Genomic DNA, 19,560 nt, shown 5'->3' with positions numbered 1-19,560 from the left:
ATTATAGTATGGAATTAAAATTCTGGAAATTATCAGAAAATAATTAGAAAATAATTTCCAGTAATAGCCATCTGTTCTTCTCTTCTCAGGAGTACCCATTTCCTGAACTTTACCCGCTTTCATTCATTTTATTTTCTTTCTTCTTTTTTAGTTTGTTCTTTTCTATTACATGTCTTAATATGATCTCTCTTGTTCTTTTCAGGTCCGCAAGTGATCATGTCGAAAAAACGGATATATTCAGAAGCATATCTAGACTTCGGTTTTACGTTCGTTGTGAATAACGGGGAACATCTGCCACAATGTGTCATCTGCACAAAGACCTTGGGGAATGGTAGCATGAAGCCATTCCAGATGAAGCAACACCTTCAAGGATGCCATCCCGAACTACAGAACAAGGATCGTGAATACTTCAAGCTGAAACAAAATTACCTGAAGAAGATGAGACTGGACTCAACTGGAACGTTTCGTCAGCAGACGGACGCTATTGTGAAAGCGTCATACGAAGTCTCGTACAAGATTGCGAGGGAGAAGAAACCACACACAATTGGTGAAACATTGGTGAAGCCCTGTATGCTGCAGTGCGTGAAGTTGGTCCTTGGTGAGGCTGCCCACAACAAGATGACCCAGATTTCCCTTTCAAACAACACCATTCGGTCACGGATCAATGATATGGCTGAGAGCATCAAGAACCAAGTTGTTCAGAAGGTTCGAGGGTCACAGTTTTTTTCGATTCAACTCGACGAATCGACAGATGTTGCGAATCTGTCCCAGCTGTTGGTCTTTGTTCGTTATACCACCGAAAAAGGAAATGCAGAAGAATTCCTCTTCTGCAAACCTCTCCAGACCACGACCAAAGCTCAGGAAGTGATGGACCTTATCAATGACTTTTTCGAAGACAGCAACATCAGCTGGGAGTCTCTGGTTGGGGTGTGCACGGATGGTGCCCCAGCCATGCTCGGCTCTCGATCGGGGTTCGTCACGCTCGTCAAGCAAAATAATCCGGCAGTGGAATCGACACACTGTCTGATCCACAAAGAGGCGCTTGCTTCGAGAACTCTCCCCAAGAACTTCAAGCAGCATCACGAGACTGTCAACAAAGTCGTCAACTTTATCAAGGGTTCCGCTCTGAACACTCGGCTGTTCCGTCGGCTCTGTGAAGGCATGGAAGCCGACCACGAATCGTTGCTGTTTCATACTCAGGTGAGGTGGCTCTCAAAGGGAAACATGTTGCAGCGAGTCCTGGAATTGTTTGATGAGGTGGTAGCCTTCCTTCGGGCCCAAGAGAATGTTGTGCTTCTGGAGGCGTTGAAGGGTGAGTTTTTCCGTGTGCGGCTGTCCTACTTGTCCGATATTTTCAGTGCATTGAACGAGCTCAACAGGAAACTGCAGGGCAAAGGGACCAACATTCTTTTCTCAGTCGGACAAGATCAGAGCTTTCGTGGCTAAACTGGAACTGTGGAAGAAAAGAGTGGGGAGTGGAAGTTTTTCCTCATTCCTCGCTCTGAACGAATGTGTGGAGGATATGGAGGATGGTCTGCCTGATCCAATAGCCGAGGATATCAAACAACACCTCGAAGGCTTGGAGGAAGAATTCAAGTATAACTTCCCGGGGATCACAAACGAGAGCAACGAGAACAAGCTTATCAGAGACCCATTTCAGAGGAACATTGATGATGTGCCAGAAGCGTGGCAGGAAGAGTTCCTGGACTTGAAAAACGACTCTACAGCGAAGGATGCCTTCCAGAATATGGAACTGGAAGAGTTTTGGACCCAAGTCCGAGGAACCTACCCGCTTCTTGCGACCAATGCTCTGCGGATATTGGTCCAGTTTTCTTCCACCTACCTGTGTGAGACAGGATTTTCGGCACTGGTACACCTCAAAACAAAGGCACGCAACAAGTTGGAGGTGGAGGCGGATCTTCGCTGTGCGCTCTCCATAACTCCCCCAGACAATGAAGGACTCGTGAACGGCAAACAATGCCAGAAGTCACACTAAAATGCTGTGTTCTTATTCAATACAATTTAATGTTAGCTGTGTTAGTGCATTTGAAAAATAAATTAGTAAATAGTCTCAGTGTGTTTTAACTGTTCTTTCTCTCATACACATGAAGGGGGAAATCTGGATGGTTGAATTGGGTGCAGGGGCAAATGACAGAAAAAAGGTTGGGAACCACTGCTTCAGAGTAAGTGTCAAGTAATTAAATGTGATAGTTGCACATCGCGTAAGTAATAGATAGATGACATTTAGCAATCGTGATGTACGCGTCTAAGAATCACCATCCCTTTGTAATCCGTCTTTTTCATTCTGTCTCGTGTCTGGGTTGGCCACGAAGCACTATTCTGGGTCGGAAAAGCCAACGCCACCATCCCAACCAGTTCTACAGCACCAGCACCATCTCATCTCATCTAGGTGAAAGGTCGGGAAGGATTCGCCCAACCCCCCCCCCCAAATGGGCCTACAGTCCAATGGTGATTGAGGGGAGAGGCAGGATTATACAAAGGCAGGGGCACTGGGGGGAAGTCACGAGAAGCCCCGCTGAAGAGAAAGCTGTGCACTTTGCTCATTCACACCGCAGCAAGAGGCACGACCTGCCCACAATACAGTCACACACTCTCCTCTCTCCCATACCCGGAGCACACAGGACATGGCTACCTGTTCATCCGGAGAAGCCGAAACTGTGCTTTGTTCTTCCTGCAGAATTCTGCTGGTGAGTGCTCTGTATTTCTGTCTTGGGATTCTTCCACGGAATGATGGGGCACGATAAGGACATGGGTAGTTAAGGATTCCCGTTCATCATTGGTTTGTTGGGAGCATATGTTCGGTAGCGGGTTAAGGGGTTTTGTTCATCATTGTGCATTGCCTCTTTGGAATTCCCTCCTCCATGTGACCATCATTATAATTAAACTACCTGGTCTTGAAGTGAATTTGAACCATTGTGATTCTCATTTGCAATCAAGGAAAGTCCATAAAGAATAAATGGCAATGGCAATTAACTTCGTACATCCAGACCATACCACACATCTCCTCGGCTCCCTCAGCCGTTAAGAGAAGAAGCACGTGGTACAAATTAGCGTAACACATCGGCCGATTTGACAGTCCCACCAGCACTGTAAAGGAGTGGAAAGACCCGTAATCCGGCTCGGGATGGCCGGACCAGCTGCCATTACGGCCACTGCTGAAGCGGCCAGCTCGGATTCATACCAGGCAACCGAGATGAATCGCAGCTACAACAATATCTATCTGCGGACATACACAGCCTCAGAGGAAATGGGCACGGCTAACTTGGATGCAATCTACCTTCAAAGTATAAAATTAATTTATGGATTTAAACTAGAAGGGAACTCGGTAGAGCGCATACCTCTGCCACGCAATGCCTGATCCACGAGAACATATCTGGTCAAATACATTTTTGAAATATCATGCTCTATATCGTTTTTGGCCCAATCTCCCAATGGTGAAGAATCACTTCAAAAATGTAAATAATGCTCGTATCCAGATTCGGAATCAGATCTTCACCAAGTTTTATCCGAATCCGTCCAGAACTTTTTGAGATATCGTGTTATATATCAGTTTAGCCCTATTTCTCAATGGTGAAGAATCGCTTAAAAAATTCGTCGTCGTCGGATCCGGCTCTGAATCTTCACCAAAATCGAATCAGTTTGTCCTCATCAAAAACTGAACCTGTCCACAAAATTTCATCCGGATCCAGCTCCAACTTTTTGAGATATCCTGCACACAGACAGACAGACAGAAAGGGGTGAAAACATAACCTCCTTCACCTTCGGTGGCGGAGGTAATTCGACAACTTTTTCAAACTGTGACTGAAAGCTGTCTGAGCTCGCTATTCAATCTCATTGGCCTTGCAGAGCACTCAGTCTCTCGACTCGACAAGCTCGGTCAGAATGTGCCAAAAGCCACTTGGGCATGCTAATCAAGCCTGAAGGATTTGCAGTGTACATCACATCACACCACGGAATCTTCTCGAAAAACTATTTGCTGTGGCCGCAGATAATGTACATAATCTGTGCATCATTTACTTGCTGTGGTTAAATCGGACATTTGCTCCAATTTCATTATCGAAAAATAACCAGAAAGAGTTTTTAACTGCATTGTCACCAGGGTGTATATAAGATTGTGATACATCTGAGAATGAACAATCTATATTAAAGTACACCCACACAATGTCACAAAGACGGATTACAACAAGCCGATCCTGTCCCTTTGGGAATATATGAAACAAAAAAAGCATATCTGTCTGTGTCTATTTCCCAGCTCCACACTGTTGATATCGTGACGGTTTTCGTTGACCCCAGGGAGACATATAAGGGAGCTCTAGTTTAGTTATATCTATTGTATTTAAAAAAAAATTATTTATTGTCGAGTCTCGTACGAGAACTAACACACAATGTACAGCAAGGGGGGCATGAGACAAGAGGGGTGGGAAGAGGGAAGACTTCCAGGAAGGAAAGCAGGGAATTTGAAGGAGGTGGGTTTGGGGTGGATTAACGGGGGTGGAAAAGATCGAGGTTTTGGATGGGGGAAGACAAGAGATGGTGGTGAACAGCTGTTTTGAAGGCCTGGTTTTTGTTTCGCTGAATTGCCTCCCCCTCATATCGGTGGAAGGGAAAGCTGTGTTGTGAGTGTAGTTCGAACTATCCCATTGTTCTTTTCCTCATTCTCCAACCTCATTCTTAAGCACTTCTCAACACTTTAGACTCAAAGCAAGTACAACATGCACTCCAGAAACCATGTCACAAACCATGCAAATCCATCCAGCAGTGTTTTATATGCTATCCATCAATTCAATGTTGTACATCAAACATGGCGCACTTTCTAGCGCAGCAAATTCTGGCATGGCTCGGCATTCACGTAAACATCAGATGCATTGCCCAGTCCTTTCCATCACCTTTCGAGGCCTGTCCCCGCATTCCTGCAGCCAATCGCAATAACTGCATCACATATTGCCAGCCAATCAGAGTGGCTGGATCGCGAAGGGCTGACATGGGAGAAGACAGAAGCCAGATCCAAAAAATGCCTGGCAGAGTTCAGAGAGCAGTTCAGTTCAGAGGAGGGAAGAGTTTGAAAGAACAGAGAAGAGTTTGAGAGAGTTGAGTTGGTGACTGAATTGGTGGTCGAATTAAAGAGTTCACAGTCAAGTGGTTGGTCACACGATCAAGTGGAGGTGGTGACCGAGTGGAGAATTTGAGAGTTTGCGGTGAACCACGCCAAGTGCCTGGGGGAACGTAATGGAACGAGCGCTGAGAAATGCAACAGAACGAGCAATGAGGGCACCAGGCAGAATGAGCGCAGAGACGCGCACTTCCAGACATGGTTACCACAACCCACCTGCTTCACTCCTCTGTCTATCACTCTTTATTCGCTCCTTTTCCTGGAATGCCTGAGGTGCCTGTGTGCGTAGAAATCATGACCAAGTTGACTGATCAAGTGGACTTATGTGCTCGTAGTAAGAGCTTTCTTTTGCGAAACCGTTTGCCTTGTACATGCGTGCTTTTTGCCAATCCTGATAAACTCCTTCCCAAACTTCCCGATCATCGCTTTCCATTGGTTAGACATAGCATGTAATCAGTGGCAGGGAGTTCTGCCCTGCCGTTTGTTATGGTTCGACAATAGCCAATGTTCCACTTATGGTATCACTCGGCTGTTTTGATTGACAGCAGTGGAGCATGGAAAAACACAGTCCTTATCTGGGGCGATTAATTTGCCGGGAAGGTAAAGCCGGATTTGGACGCTGGATCCAACATATATTAAGCATCTCAGATGGCATCTGTGGTTGCTTAGCAACCTGTCAGTTCCAGGGTCATCGGCCGGGAAGTGGGTCCAATAACTCCCCCTACCAAACCCGTAACAGTACAGCAGACCTTCCCTGTTCGCAGTGGTTACGTTCTTGAAAAACACCACGTGATGATGATGATGATGATGATGATGATGATGATGATGATGATGATGATGATGATGATCTTGGCTTCGGGTCATCAGACTTTGTGAAGGAGATGATCTTTGTCTGTTCTACCTTGTTCTGCATGTCCTCTTGGACCTCCGTGTCAGGTGCCATGACAGGGTCCATCTCCCGCTTGAATTTCAAACACCTCTCCATGAAGATGAGCGAAAACCTTTCAAGATATGTTCGTCATTCTGCTTTATCCCAAAGTGTTCTCTTTTACGCTCCTCAACTTTATCTTATTTCCCTCTTCTCGCTTCAAAACACAAATATTTTCACTTGGAAAAAAAAAAAATACAAAAATTAACAAACTCATTCTGCCTCCAATTTCCTTCCTTGGTTCATTTTGGCATTTCTTCCTTTCTCATTACCTCCCAATTGAACCAACATTCCTCATAAATGAATCAATTTGCTTCTTACTTTAAAAGCTTTTAATAACATTTTATAATGTTTCATTTTCCTTATTTCACTAAAACCCCACACAGTCTTCTTATTCATAAATATTTTTTCACAAACACCCACAATGTAATTAAAAGACTCGTGAAAACGAAATCATGCAAATAAATAAATAAATAAATAAAATCACATGATAAATTAAATCACGATATCAAACTAAATCACGTTAAATTTCTCCGTGCAGCACAATATTGAAAGAGTAACCGAGTCTGCGATGGAGGGCAGCGTGGAATTGTGAGGCTCGATGGAGATGCGTGGTTCTGTCTTCCTCCGTACCAGACCGCGATAGAGCGAGAGACCCACGCAGCCATCGGCACATTTTTCCACAATAATTGAACCACGATTGAGCGAAACCGCGACGTGGGAACCCACGTTCGGGGTGGGCCTGCTCTATAACAAACTTCTATCCTGTCATCTTGCAATTCGGTGAGCTGAGATCTTTCATTCCAAAAAAAAAGCCCTATAAGCAAATGTGCCTTTAATGTCAAATTTCAATCAAGTTGAGGATCGTTTAGGCCCTTTGTTGAAACAGATATGGGAATCTCAAGCTCAACGAGGAGAAGTACACGAAACAACAGGTGCATAAGCAGCGCATCGAGTTCTTACCTGTGCATTTCTTGCTGTTGATGTCGCGCTTGGAATTGGGCTTCCCCAGTTTGCAGTGGAAGTTTTCCTCCCAAAACTCATCGAACCACACATTCCGTCGGTTATTCTCGAGCTTGCGACTGGTGAAGTAGCTGTCGAAGCCTGGAACATATGGCACGCAGTGCTTGGAAGAAGGGAAACGCAGAGACAAAAATGACAAATGATGGACATGTAATGAATGAACTTCATGATGGGACGACGAGTGATGGGAAACTTCCCGTGATTCGGGGACATTTTCTGAAGCAATGAAATATAAATAACCTAAAAATTCCCAATGCGAATATGGAATATAAGAGATTTGTTAGTGAAGGTTAGAATCAGTGCAACAGAAAGAGCACAGTTGATTGATTTTTTTTTTTTTTTGCATGTCGGCCTTGCATGGGCGGTTGACCCCCAAGCATACAAGGCGGTTACACACAAAAGAGTCCTTTATATGAGGTTTGTGAGCAGCAATAACAAAAAACAGTCAAACGGCATCTCGTGCCTGATAAATGAATTATATCAGCCACAAACACCGAGTGTCCCCGGCAAGGCAAATTTTGAGTCGGGACATTTGGCTCAGCAGCGGTGGCGCCACCATTAATAGATAATCGTTTTATGATGACAGCTTTACTGTTGTAACCTGCCATCCGAACACCGTATGCTGGCTCTCTAAGCATGCACGAGACGGAACAATAACGGACAGGTAGGGCTGTGCGAAATCTCCGAACCGCCATGGATGTCGATTCGATCTTGGCATTGCGACAATTGCTCGGTTCGTGGTTGAGGCAAGGAAAATGTTATTGTTTTCATTGAGAAGTTGTTTCTTTTTTTAAAAGAGCAGTTCGGCATAACATTGTTTTGACATCAGATGGCGTGACAGTTTGCAGAGGTGGCTGCAGATATTTCTACAAAGGTAAACATAAGTAAAACGTTTTTGTTTTTTATTTAATAAAAAGGCAACGAAAGGACATCTCCACCAGCACGTTGGTACGGTTGCCCGACACAGCCAAACATGGCTGTTCATACGTAATGTGACCACCTGCGTGCGTGAATTCATGTATCCTGTCCCGTATGTAGCCGAGGAGATGCTGCATGCACGGCAAACAAACTCTGAGATCGCAATCTACGTGACCTGGTGTCAAGGAATATCTGAGATCAGACTGCTTCCGACCTGTAGTTCAGGACAATAAATTGTAATTTGTTCAGGGTGCTGGCGATAAGTCAGCTACTCCTTGCGAAGGACGTCACGGGGTCTTTATCGTCCACCAGCTCATGTTAGCAGATCGGATGCCAAGTTCAACGTCCATCCGAGGGATGGCACACTTTATTGCTGCAACACCCTGCCCACGAAGTCTGACAATTTATAGTCGGGTTGGGATTCGAACCAAGAATAAACCGCTCAAAGGCAAGCGCACTACCTCTACCCCTCCTACCGGCCAAAGCATCACCATGAACCACCACCTAACGGGGGTTACGACGGTCGCAAGGATTTTCACCCGCACTGCTGGATGGTGGTTATCGCCTTAATGGATTCATCAGCAGGACAAGAATTGGCAAGAAAATGAATCCAACAGATAGGGTGAACAATTTCTTTGAAATTACATAAGAAAGCTAATTTTCAGAGCTGACATGCAATTTTAATTACAGCTCAATCACAATTTGAGCAAGCAACCAATTCGGTTTAAATCAGAACGTGGAAGAGACGGCTGACGACAGAGGAATAGGTCTTCGGGGCAATAGATCGTCTGCTTTGGATTCTGGATTTGTTCTCAATGGAGAAAGTGACTTGACTATCTCACAACAGGCAAACCTCCACAACAGAACAGTATTTGCAGCAAGCAAATGGGGGTGAGGGGGAGGTGTTGGGGTGGGGAAGAAGTGGCACGATGGAATGCGAATGTTGATGCAATCTTTCAAGTTAAAAAACAGAGCAGGTTTTTTTATTAGCATCCAACTGTGTAATAAGCTTGCGCAATGAAGAGCTGCATTAAAATTATCGCTCGCAATGTCCCATGGCTACCCGCTCGATCGCACAAACAGGTCTCAGGCCTACAGAATGGCACGCAGACTCCTTCGGCTTGCTCCGGTCACGGGTTTTAAACGCCCTTGCGGTCTCGAAAAGTCACACGCATCAAACGGGAAGATCGAACATCGACCAAAACCCAATTTTTTTTTTTTAATCGACTTTTCCAAGAGGTGGAGAAGCAAAATGCAAGACGGGCTTGAGTTTTGCGTTTTGAATGGATCGAATACATTTAGGAAATCTTCACGTTCATCTGCAACTGCGTTGAAGTGGCACCTCGCATTACCATCGTGTGCAGTTTAATCAACAGCCTTTCATGCTGACCCACGTTCCTGAGTTTGTGCTACAAGGAGCTGAGCTCCATGGTGTGCATGATCCTTGAAAACAAATCTTGAGCTTGGGTTCAACACACTTGGTGATTTTCCTGTGGAGGATGAACCCATGATTACTCAGGCAAGGAGTACTTCTCAGGTCACAATGTTAAAGTAGACCAAGCAGCCACTTTGCCAAGCCATCACACCAACGAGTGTGAAACTGGCTTCACTAAACACGAACACACACACACACACACACACACACACACACACACACACACACACACACACACACACACACACACACACACACACACACACACGATGTTCGAATCAACAAGCTACATGGTGTAACTGCTCCAGATATGTAACCATGGAAACTCCACTAATTGGCGGGAAGAATAAATGAGGATACCGAGGCATCGGGTGGTGCATCATTTGGATTCCTGAAGCTGCTGAAGACGTGCGGTGATAAACCCTTGGAAGTTCCCAGTTTGTGTTGGCTTTGAAAGCACAGTGATAAAAAAAAAATTTACACGATTTTTGCATTCGTGATGCGAGATGGCATACAACTGTCATTGTCCTATATGTCATCCAGCTTCAGGTCCAAAATTACTTTCTGCACCAGATTAAATTAACACTCAAAAATTGCCTGACATGTGTATCGGCATGGTTCCATTTTATTTTATTTTATTGTCTGCGAGTGCAAGGCTCATGGAAGAGCAAGTTTCAACTGGCAGTGGGCTGGAGGGGCAGCAATGGGGGTACAATCTGAAAGGGAATGAAAGAACAGGAAAAGAAGAGAGAAGGGAAAGGAGGAAACAATGACATAATCAAGTAATGTGGTTGGGTTACGTACGGTTAAGGGGGGTGATAAAGATCATGGGGCAGGAAGGGGGATCACATAAGGTGCTCGGGCACTGTTTGCCTCAAGTCCTGGAGGGAAGAGTGTGAAAGAACTGCCTCCAGAAGGTGGTTCCGTAGAGAGGAGAAACAAGGAAAAAGGAGTATGCTGTCAGCTTTGATTTGGAAGATTTATGTGTGGGTACTTTGAGACCTGGGAGGACTCCGTTTCACCTTCTGAAACGCGCATATGGAGATAACAACCAACACACACAATTTCTTGCAGGAGGAAGATATCAAATGTGTTACACTCAAACTAGCTGGTTGATTTGCACTTCACAAAGAGAGGTGTGACCACTGTTAATATTAATGCTAGCAATCGAGATTTTCATCTTGTAATTATTGTGCATTATGTAAAATATGTCCAATGCCACCACTCGCTTCTCCGAACAGGATATGTTAGAAACTCGACAACACATACAAGATTAATTTCATCTTGTAACTCCCTAAATGGAGTTCTCTCATCCCCTCTTCCTGTCCCGGCTGGAGTTCCTGAAGGCAGTGTTTGGGGCGCTGTTCTTTTGCTAGTTTTAATCAATGATCTCTCCGACTCTGGAAAATCCTCATTATCTCTTTGCTGATGACTCCACCCTCTGTCATACTATCTGTCATCCCTCAGACCGGCAACCAGCAGCTTCTTCGCTCACTGCAGATCTGGATAAAATCACAAACTGGTCCAACACATAGAACATGTCTTTCAATCCGGACAAATCTCACACTCTCACTATGTCTCTCTGAAAGGGGAGAGACCTCACCGTAACCATAATCTTAACCCTGACAGCTCCAGTTCAAGCTTCTGGGTCTCACGATCTACCATGATCTTTCCTCGGAAAGCCACATTTCAACCTGGCCTCCAAAGCCAGTCGCCGACTGGGAATCCTCCGTCATGCAAAGTCCTTCCTCGTCACACCTGAGCTCCTGACCACATACAAAGCTTTCGCCCACAGCCTGATGGAGTATTGCTCTCCCCTCTGGGGTGGTGCTCTTGCTTCTCACCTTTCTCGGCTTCACGCTGTGGAAACCAAGGCAGTTAGGATCATTGGTATCTTCCATGGTGAGGCTGAGTTTTTGGGCCTCACACTCTCTCACCGCAGGCAGGTCAGTGGTCTTTCTGTCTTCTACCGTCTCCTCTCCGGTCTCGCCCCTTCTGCTCTCTCGGCAATCTGTCCAGCCCATATTTCCGAAGGGCGCTCAAAGTCCGCCGGCAACTTCCTTCTGGTAAAACTACCAAAATCACGAATCACTGCTCACCTTCACCCTTTCATTCCTCTTTTTTTCCGCCTTTGAAATAAACTCCCACACTCGCTTCAATCTCACTCTTCCCTCCAGGTCTTCAAAACAGCTGTTCACCGCCACCTCTTATCTTCCCCCATCCAAATCCTCGATCTTTTTTACCCCCGTTAATCCACCCCAAACTCACCTCCTTCAAATTCCCTGCTTTCCTTCCTGAAAGTCCCTGTAATGTCCATCTTGTGTTCCCCATGTTCCCCGCCCCATCCCCCTCCCTTCCACAGATCTCCTAATGTCTCTGTTCCCCACTGTTTTGTCCTTCCCTCTCTTGCCCCTCTTGTCCCATGCTCCCCTTGCTGTGCGTTGTGTGTTAGCTCTCATACGAGCCTCAACAAAGTATCCCCCAAAAAAGAAAAAATTGTGATTGTACATTATTCCTTCACAGCCAAATTGTAGCACATAGAGACCCCAACTTTTGGGTGTATGTATTTCAGAATCTGTGCAAGGTTTTCAGAAACCACGTATTGGCCTTGCAGGTCATTTTGAGGCCACTATAGAGTGTATATTGGGATGTGGGATCAGGTCGTGCAGAGGTTAGAAGAAAGAGGATATTTTGGGACGTTTGCATCCCATGTTGGCTGATAACACCCCTCCTCCTCCTCCTCCTCCTCCTCCTCCTCCTCCTCCTCCTCCTCCTCACAGTCCAAACTCTTAATTATAGGCATCCAACATGGTGCCAGGGCACATCCACATTGGCAAAATGCAACGTGCCATATGATTGGTATGGGTGGTGATGATAACTACACCACGTACCCGTGGCATCATCCTGACAGTGGCAAACATACCTCTGCCACGTAAAGCCTGATCCACAAGAACATATGGTGCTCAATACAATTTTTGAAATATCATGCCCTCACTGACAGGTACCATTGTATGAGCAAAGGACACTCAGAGGTGTGGGACGTGGCCACGTAGGGAGGCGATAAAAGACTCAACACACGTGCTGTTCACTCTTTCTTTGGAATCGTCTCTCATGTGGACTTTGCAAGCTTTGAGTACCACACGGTGGGCCGCTGTTCTCCCTGGCCACCCTACATCCAAGCCTGCCTGTCACTTCACTTTCCCCATTGACTTCACCCATGGGACACTTCATCTGCTCACGAGTCCGTGCCACGGCTGTAAACCTGCTCAGGTGGAGCGCCATTATGATGGCTAGTATTGGTATACTTTCATAAAAGACCTCACCTGGTCCACCTTATTGGATGCGCAAATAATTGTGTTCTCGTGGATGTAACATTTTATCTTGTATTAATTATTTTTCATTCATGTTATAGCGGCTGTACATTAAATTATTTGCTTCCATTTGTGTCCATATATCTTTTGACTCGGGATTCTCTGTCTTTTGTGGTTTTCTGCCTTTTCTGTAAATAAAGCTGTTGTTCCTAAAGAGCACATTTCATAAGATGATCCAACATTAATTTGCAAACCTCACACATGTAAAACCATTTCGGCACCTTTTTGGGTAAGTCCTTGGGGGAGGTAAAAACTGGTAACATGCTCTTAAAAAAACCCCCCAAAATGGTAAATTAGTAATTCTTAGTGGGCCGCACGAGGGGCTAAGTCCACTCTGGTCCCTCGTGTGATTTGGCCAATCCTATGGAGAATTAAAAAAAATTTCAACCCGACTGTCGACGGTTCGGCTTTAGAAGATCCATCGACACGACGATACATTAACAGTCTACCCTCAAAGACGTGCGGTTTTCAACTCCTGTATGTGTACCATTTGTGTTTGTAGTCGACCGATATAATCGGCCGATATCTGGCATCTTGAGGTTATCGGCATGGGCCGATGATGGCACGCATATGAACAAAAAAAAAATCTTCGTAATGCTCGGCAGATAGAGCTCCCCTTGAGTCAAATCAGCATCTGCAGCCAACCTTCAGGTCAGGTGGCTTCTGCAGAACGTAAGGTGAGAGCTTGGTGCCAGTGCTGGATATGCCGAAGAGGAAAAGGTAAGACTATATCGTAGCTTCCAAATCTCAATTTATTTAATTTCCCGTGGCAAACAAAGCTGTGTTCGCCACGCCAACTGTTAGTGCTGCAGAACCTCAGCAGACGTCACGCATATACGGGGCACCCTTTCACATGCTCACTCTCGCACCGTAGGATTTTCTCAAACCACTTACACACACGGGCAGTCTTGCGACCTTTCACACTCACAAGCCACCTCATGACCATTCACACCCCATTCTCACAAACAGGATGTCTCTCGAAGGCCCAGCAACCAAATTTGGCATTCGTGCTGAGTGCGCCGCTCATGCCGCTCATGCTCCGCATGACGCCGTGCACAGCACACCTTGTTCCCATGAGAAAATTTTAAACTGTACTTGTATATCCAGTCACCTCGGACCCAGATGCAGTCGGATATGTAACATGGCTAATTTGAATAATACCGACTCAGTGTCCTTTGATATAAGCATTTGAAACACATCCAGCAGTCACTCAACACTGACGAAGCTAATCAGAGATGGGCCGTGGGATGCTGGGCAGTGTGTGGGTGCAGCGAAATTCGAAATCTCCGCTAAACATAGCGTGAAATATCTTGTGCACCCATCGACACCATGACTGGTAAGGGATCAATAAGTGATGCGAGTACCTCTGTGCCTAAGAAACAAAGGAAAGCTATTTAAATGAAGGTGAAATAAGAAGTGATCGAGCAATATGAGCAGTGAAGATTTGCTGAGCGTTTGGACTGACGGAATGCATCTTACGAACGATTCGTGCAAATGTTTATAAAATCAAAGCGAGTGCTCATCGTGTTACCATTGCTGCAAAGAAAGCGAGTCATGTTAACTGCAAGTCAGGTTAACGTGATTAGCACCTTCCTTCCTTCTAACTCCACACCATCACCACAAACAACAACATTTAAGATAGGTTGGTGGAGTTTCATTTTCAATGTGTGTGTGTGTGTGTGTGTGTGTGTGTGTGTGTGTGTGTGTGTGTGTGTGTGTGTGTGTGTGTGTGTGTGTGTGTGTGTGTGTGTGTGTGTGTGTGTGTGTGTGTGTGTGTGTGTGTGTGTGTGTGTGTGTGTGTGTGTGTGTATGTTTGTGTGTGTGTGTGTGTGTGTGTGTGTGTGTGTGTGTGTGTGTGTGTGTGTGTGTGTGTGTGTGTGTGTGTGCTCGCGTCAGATTTTCCCCATCTACCCATGTCCCAACACACAACCTTCACCAATTACATTTCTGATGGGAAAATTACTTTCGTTTTGCACATTTTCAGCTAATACGGTAAATTCTAAGAATGCAACTACCACATTAAACGAGGAATTACTGTTATGTATATGACGCTCAAAGTAGGAATCATTAAGGAAATGGCAGGAAGTACACCCTGCCACTCGTGACGCCACACTAACATTGTGGCTAGTACTAGAACTACGTGGGTGGTAGAAATTAAAAAATATATATTTAGAAATGTATTTATTTATTTTTATTTTTTTTACTGAAATCTCAAAATTATAGTTTTAGCTTGAAAATTGGCAGTTTTCATGTGAAATTGGGTTTTAGGATCCTGGATTTGCGCCTGGCTACCTGTATAAGCTTTGCTCAACACTGTCATTGTTTTGATAATTAAAATAATATTGGCAGTTAGCCTACATTACACTGTGATGTTGTGCATGAGCAAGCAAGCTGGGTTAATATTGTGTTAAAATAATTTGTTAATTTAAGTTTAACGATTCCGTGTAATTCTCACTTTTTTTCCAATTAAATTGTTTAATCGGATGCATATAATCGGTCATTGCACCTCCCCTGCTCTCTAAATATCGGTGTCGGCATCGGCCCTCGAAAAACCCATATTGGTCGACCTCTAAATTTTGTGCCATAATTATTTTGTTCGTCTTGCAAAAACACTAAACCAGGAAAAAGAAACGTATGATGTAAATCAAATCATAAAATTACAATGATTAACAAACGTAGAAGAGCATGGAGTTTGTGACAAACGTACCTGCTACTGATGTTCTCTTTGGCATGATGGTCACTGCACCCTCTGCCTCAGCTTCCTGGTGTAGTATCGGTGCAACCTTTGACCCCCAGCTGTCTGAGCCAATCCACAAGAAATGCCCAGACTTGTTGGCATTTCTGGTTGCAGTGAGAACACCACTGCAAGAATAACAGCGAAAGGTAAAGGGGAAGAGAGAATGGAGAAAAACAGAGAAATGATGGGAAAGCAAAACAAAGTAAGGGAAGAATTTCTATCACAGTATGTATGTCCATCATGCAAGGCCTTATCTACAGGGATGGCGTGAGCGTTATTAATTATTTTAGAGTAATCTAAGGCTCATAAATTGAGCCTGTACATAAATAATAAACAGGACAAAGACGTTCAGAGGATAAACACGATATGCAGGACAAAGCCGAAATAAAATTGCATTATTATATCACGAATAACCATGTGGGACATGGGATTTGAACCTGGATTACTTACCCAAGGCATGAACAGACAAATGGGGTGAAGAGTGAACCAACCTATTCTTACCTTCACCACCGAAGGTGGACGGAGGTTATGTTTTCACCTCTGTCTGTCTGTGAGCAGGATATCTCAAAAGGTTGTGCATGGATTCGGACAAAATTTGGTGGACAGGTTGGGTGTGTAACAAGGACGAATAGATGGGATTTTGGTGAAGATTTGAATCGGGATCCACAAAGTTTTATTGGTTATTCTTCACCATTGAGAGATGTGGCCAAAAACTATATAGAACTAGAAGGGCACTCGGTGGAGCGCATACCTCTGCCACGTAAAGCCTGATCCACAAGAACATATGGTGCTCAATAGAATTTTTGAAATATCATGCTGTACAGTACTATATCGTTTTTGGCCCCATCTCTCAATGGTGAAGAATCACTTGAAGAATTTAATAATTCACGAATCCAGATCCGGATCCGGATCATCACCAAAACCGAATCAATTCGTCCGTGCGACACACCCAACCTGTCAACCAAGTTTCGTCAGAATCCTTCCACAACTTTTTGAGATCTTGTGCTATATATCATTTTCAGCCCAATCCTTCAATGGTGAAGAATCACTTTTAAAATTCCAGTAGGAAGATCCGAATCTTCACCAAAATCGAATCAATTCATCGTGGTCAGACACCCAACCTGTCCACCAAGTTACGTCTGAATCTGTACACAACCTTTTGAGATATCGTGCTATGTATCGGTTTAGCCCTATCTCTCAATGGTGAAGAGTCACTTTAAAAATACCAGTCGTCGGATCTGGATCCAAATCTTCACCAAAGTCCAATCAGTTCGTCCTGGTTGCACACAGAACATGCCCACAAAATTTCATCCGAATCTGTCCCCAACTTTTTGAGATATCCTGTACACAAACAATCAGAAAGACAAACAGTCAGACAGAGAAACAGACAGAAAGGGGTGAAAACAACCTCTTTCACCTTTGGTGGCAGAGGTAACAATGATCTCATATAAATGAATGAGGTGTGTGTGTGTGTGTGTGTGTGTGTGTGTGTGTGTGTGTGTGTGTGTGTGTGTGTGTGTGTGTGTGTGTGTGTGTGTGTGTGTGTGTGTGTGTGTGTGTGTGTGTGTGTGTGTGTGTGGCACGTTTTTTTGTGAAGTTCTACCGGAGCTCTGATGTGGCATGTGACACACCAAAATGATCATCATGATCTCGAGTTGATTAGACTAATTAACTAAAAAATATATTTTTTAAATCCAGAACAATTCCCATGTTTTCAACACACGCCATGTTAAGGTGTCTCGAGCAGCTTAATAGGTCCTTCAACGACATGGCATTTTAATTTCAAAATAAATTAAAACAAACAATGACGACATTGTAACAAAAATGTATATTCATTAATACATATAATATTTGCAACAAGAATAATTGTACTGTCATTTGGCAATAATAAATAAACAAACAAACAACAAAAAAGTACCGCTGGACCCCTCTATTCACAGGGGATACATTCATGAAAAACCGCGAATGTCGGGGCGTTGTTTAATTCTATATACAGGGTGGCCATAAAATTTGGAAACATAGGCGACTATCACTAAAACTCACATCTTGTATTGTATGTATGTATGTGTTGTTCTTCTTTCGGCTGCTCCCGTTAGGGGTCGCCACAGCGAATCATCTGTATGATCCGCATAGTGATTTGGCACAGGTTTTACGCCGGATGCCCTTCCTGACGCAACCCTGGTCGCCTCTTACGACACAGGGAATAAGGATTGGGTTTTGCCATGATTTTGGGTGCCCGACACCCTCTCATAGCGCGGCCCAGCGCAGAGCACCAGTCCTCAAACGATCCTCCAACCCAAGCCTCCGAGTAGCCGAATTACAGGCACACGCCACTACGCCCGGTATATGTATGTAAGTATGTTCCCAAAATACAACCAAAACGGTACACGATAGCGCAAAAATTTTAGGGCCAACTTACTCACCATTTGCCTGCGGTGTGCAGTATCAAGTTTCGTTCAAATCAGGCAACGAAAAAAATTATTTAAAAAATCAATTCCCAATTCAGTCCAGTACTCTTCGGGAGTATTTGATCAATGCAAACAACCTCAGCGGTATAGTTCGCTGGAGCTATCTTGATTTTTTTTTTCTTGAAATGATTTTTTTTTCCCATCGACCGCTGTTACAACAGGAACCCAACGGGTTCACGGGTCGTCTAGTATACATTATAAATGGTTTATTGGCATTACATTACAATACATGATATGTTCAATGACATTACATGACATGTTCAATGTGGTGTCCCTCATGAGAAATGCACAGTTCAATGTGCTGTGCCAAATTGCAATGAACTTGGTGCATTAATACAGCATTTCCATCAATCCCTGCACATGCATCCATGATGCATTGCCTCAGAGGATTTGTGTTTGATTTTCAATGAATAAACCTGCTCCTTCAGTGTACCGCTGAAAAAGTAATCAAGGGGGTTCAGATCTGGTGAGCGTGCAGCCCACTCCACAGGGTCACGTCGTCCAATCCAAACAGAATGATATATTATCTGTTTCCAGACTTTATGGCCACCGTGTGTGTGTAAATATATACATATGTAAACAGTGCATAAACATGGTCTTGGCTTGTTGAAGAGTGATTAAACAGAACAAATCAGGACACAACATCAAGGAAATGGCAGGAGAAAGGGGAACACCAACAGCAGGGTGGAGGGAGAAAGTAGATGGAGATGGACAAACAAGAGATGCAGGTAACAATGAGGGGTAAGGGAGAACGCAAAGGGTGAACAACATGGATACATAAGCAAAATTGTGTTTGACCAGTTTGTGATTTTGTCAAGGTCTGAGGAGAGGCTGATGTCTGTCTGTCAGAAGGATGAGAGATGTCATGGAGGAGACAGGAGTCATCAACAAAGAGATAAAGAGGATTTTTCAGAGAGTCAGTGAGATCATTGATGAAGATTAGGAATAATATGGGGCTTAGAACACTGTTTTGGGGTACTCGAGCCTTGACAGGGAGAGGAGATTAAGGGGTTCCGTTGAGAGCCGCACGTCTCTGAGAGGGGAGGAAGTCAGTAATCCAAGAGTCGAGTTCGTCTTAGATTCCATAGGCAGACAGTCTAGAGAGCAGGGCAGGATACCAGACTGTATCAAAAGCTCGAGATATGTCCAAAGAGATGGCCCTGATCTCATGTGTGATATTGAGGGCTTCCATACATTGTTAGGATAGTAGAAACATCATGTCCAAGGTAGGGGGACCAGGTCTGAATCTGAATTGATGATCTGAGATGAGGCTGTTGGAGAAAAGGAATGATTTTATATCAACTGCGATGATGGATTCCATGACCTTGCTGATGATTAGAAATACAGTAAGCCAATTGCGCTGTAGTTAAAGGGATCCGGTTTTGCACCTTTTTTATGTAATGCTGTGATGGTGGCTGATTTCCAATTTCCCAGGTGGACATAGGAGACCAGTCCTGATGTGTGAGAAGAAAAAAAAAAAAACCGTGAATACATGAATGTCGAAGCAGGTCACACTTTATGACCCTGGTATATACGAGGTCTGTGAATA

At 44.4% G+C, this 19,560-nt stretch overlaps 1 protein-coding gene across 1 annotated transcript in view; it reads right to left on the bottom strand.

Moving 5' to 3' along the window:
- The window catches only part of LOC147008869 (metabotropic glutamate receptor 8-like), a 579,707-nt gene that overhangs the window by 303,509 nt on the left and 256,638 nt on the right, over positions 1-19,560 (bottom strand). Inside the window, exons 5-6 of the mRNA XM_085863764.1 lie at positions 15,514-15,668; positions 7,023-7,163 (exon numbers count right to left, since the gene is read on the bottom strand). Coding sequence (XP_085719890.1) covers positions 7,023-7,163; positions 15,514-15,668 — 296 coding nt within the window. The remainder of the gene's footprint in view (positions 1-7,022; positions 7,164-15,513; positions 15,669-19,560) is intronic.

The sequence above is a fragment of the Eptatretus burgeri genome, chromosome 18, assembly GCF_056783735.1.
Source record: "Eptatretus burgeri isolate ZD-2024b chromosome 18, Ebu_testis_v1, whole genome shotgun sequence".
NCBI classification, from domain to species: Eukaryota; Metazoa; Chordata; class Myxini; order Myxiniformes; family Myxinidae; genus Eptatretus; species Eptatretus burgeri.
Note: the sequence above shows the minus strand (reverse complement) of the source record. Positions and strands in the feature narration are given on the sequence as shown.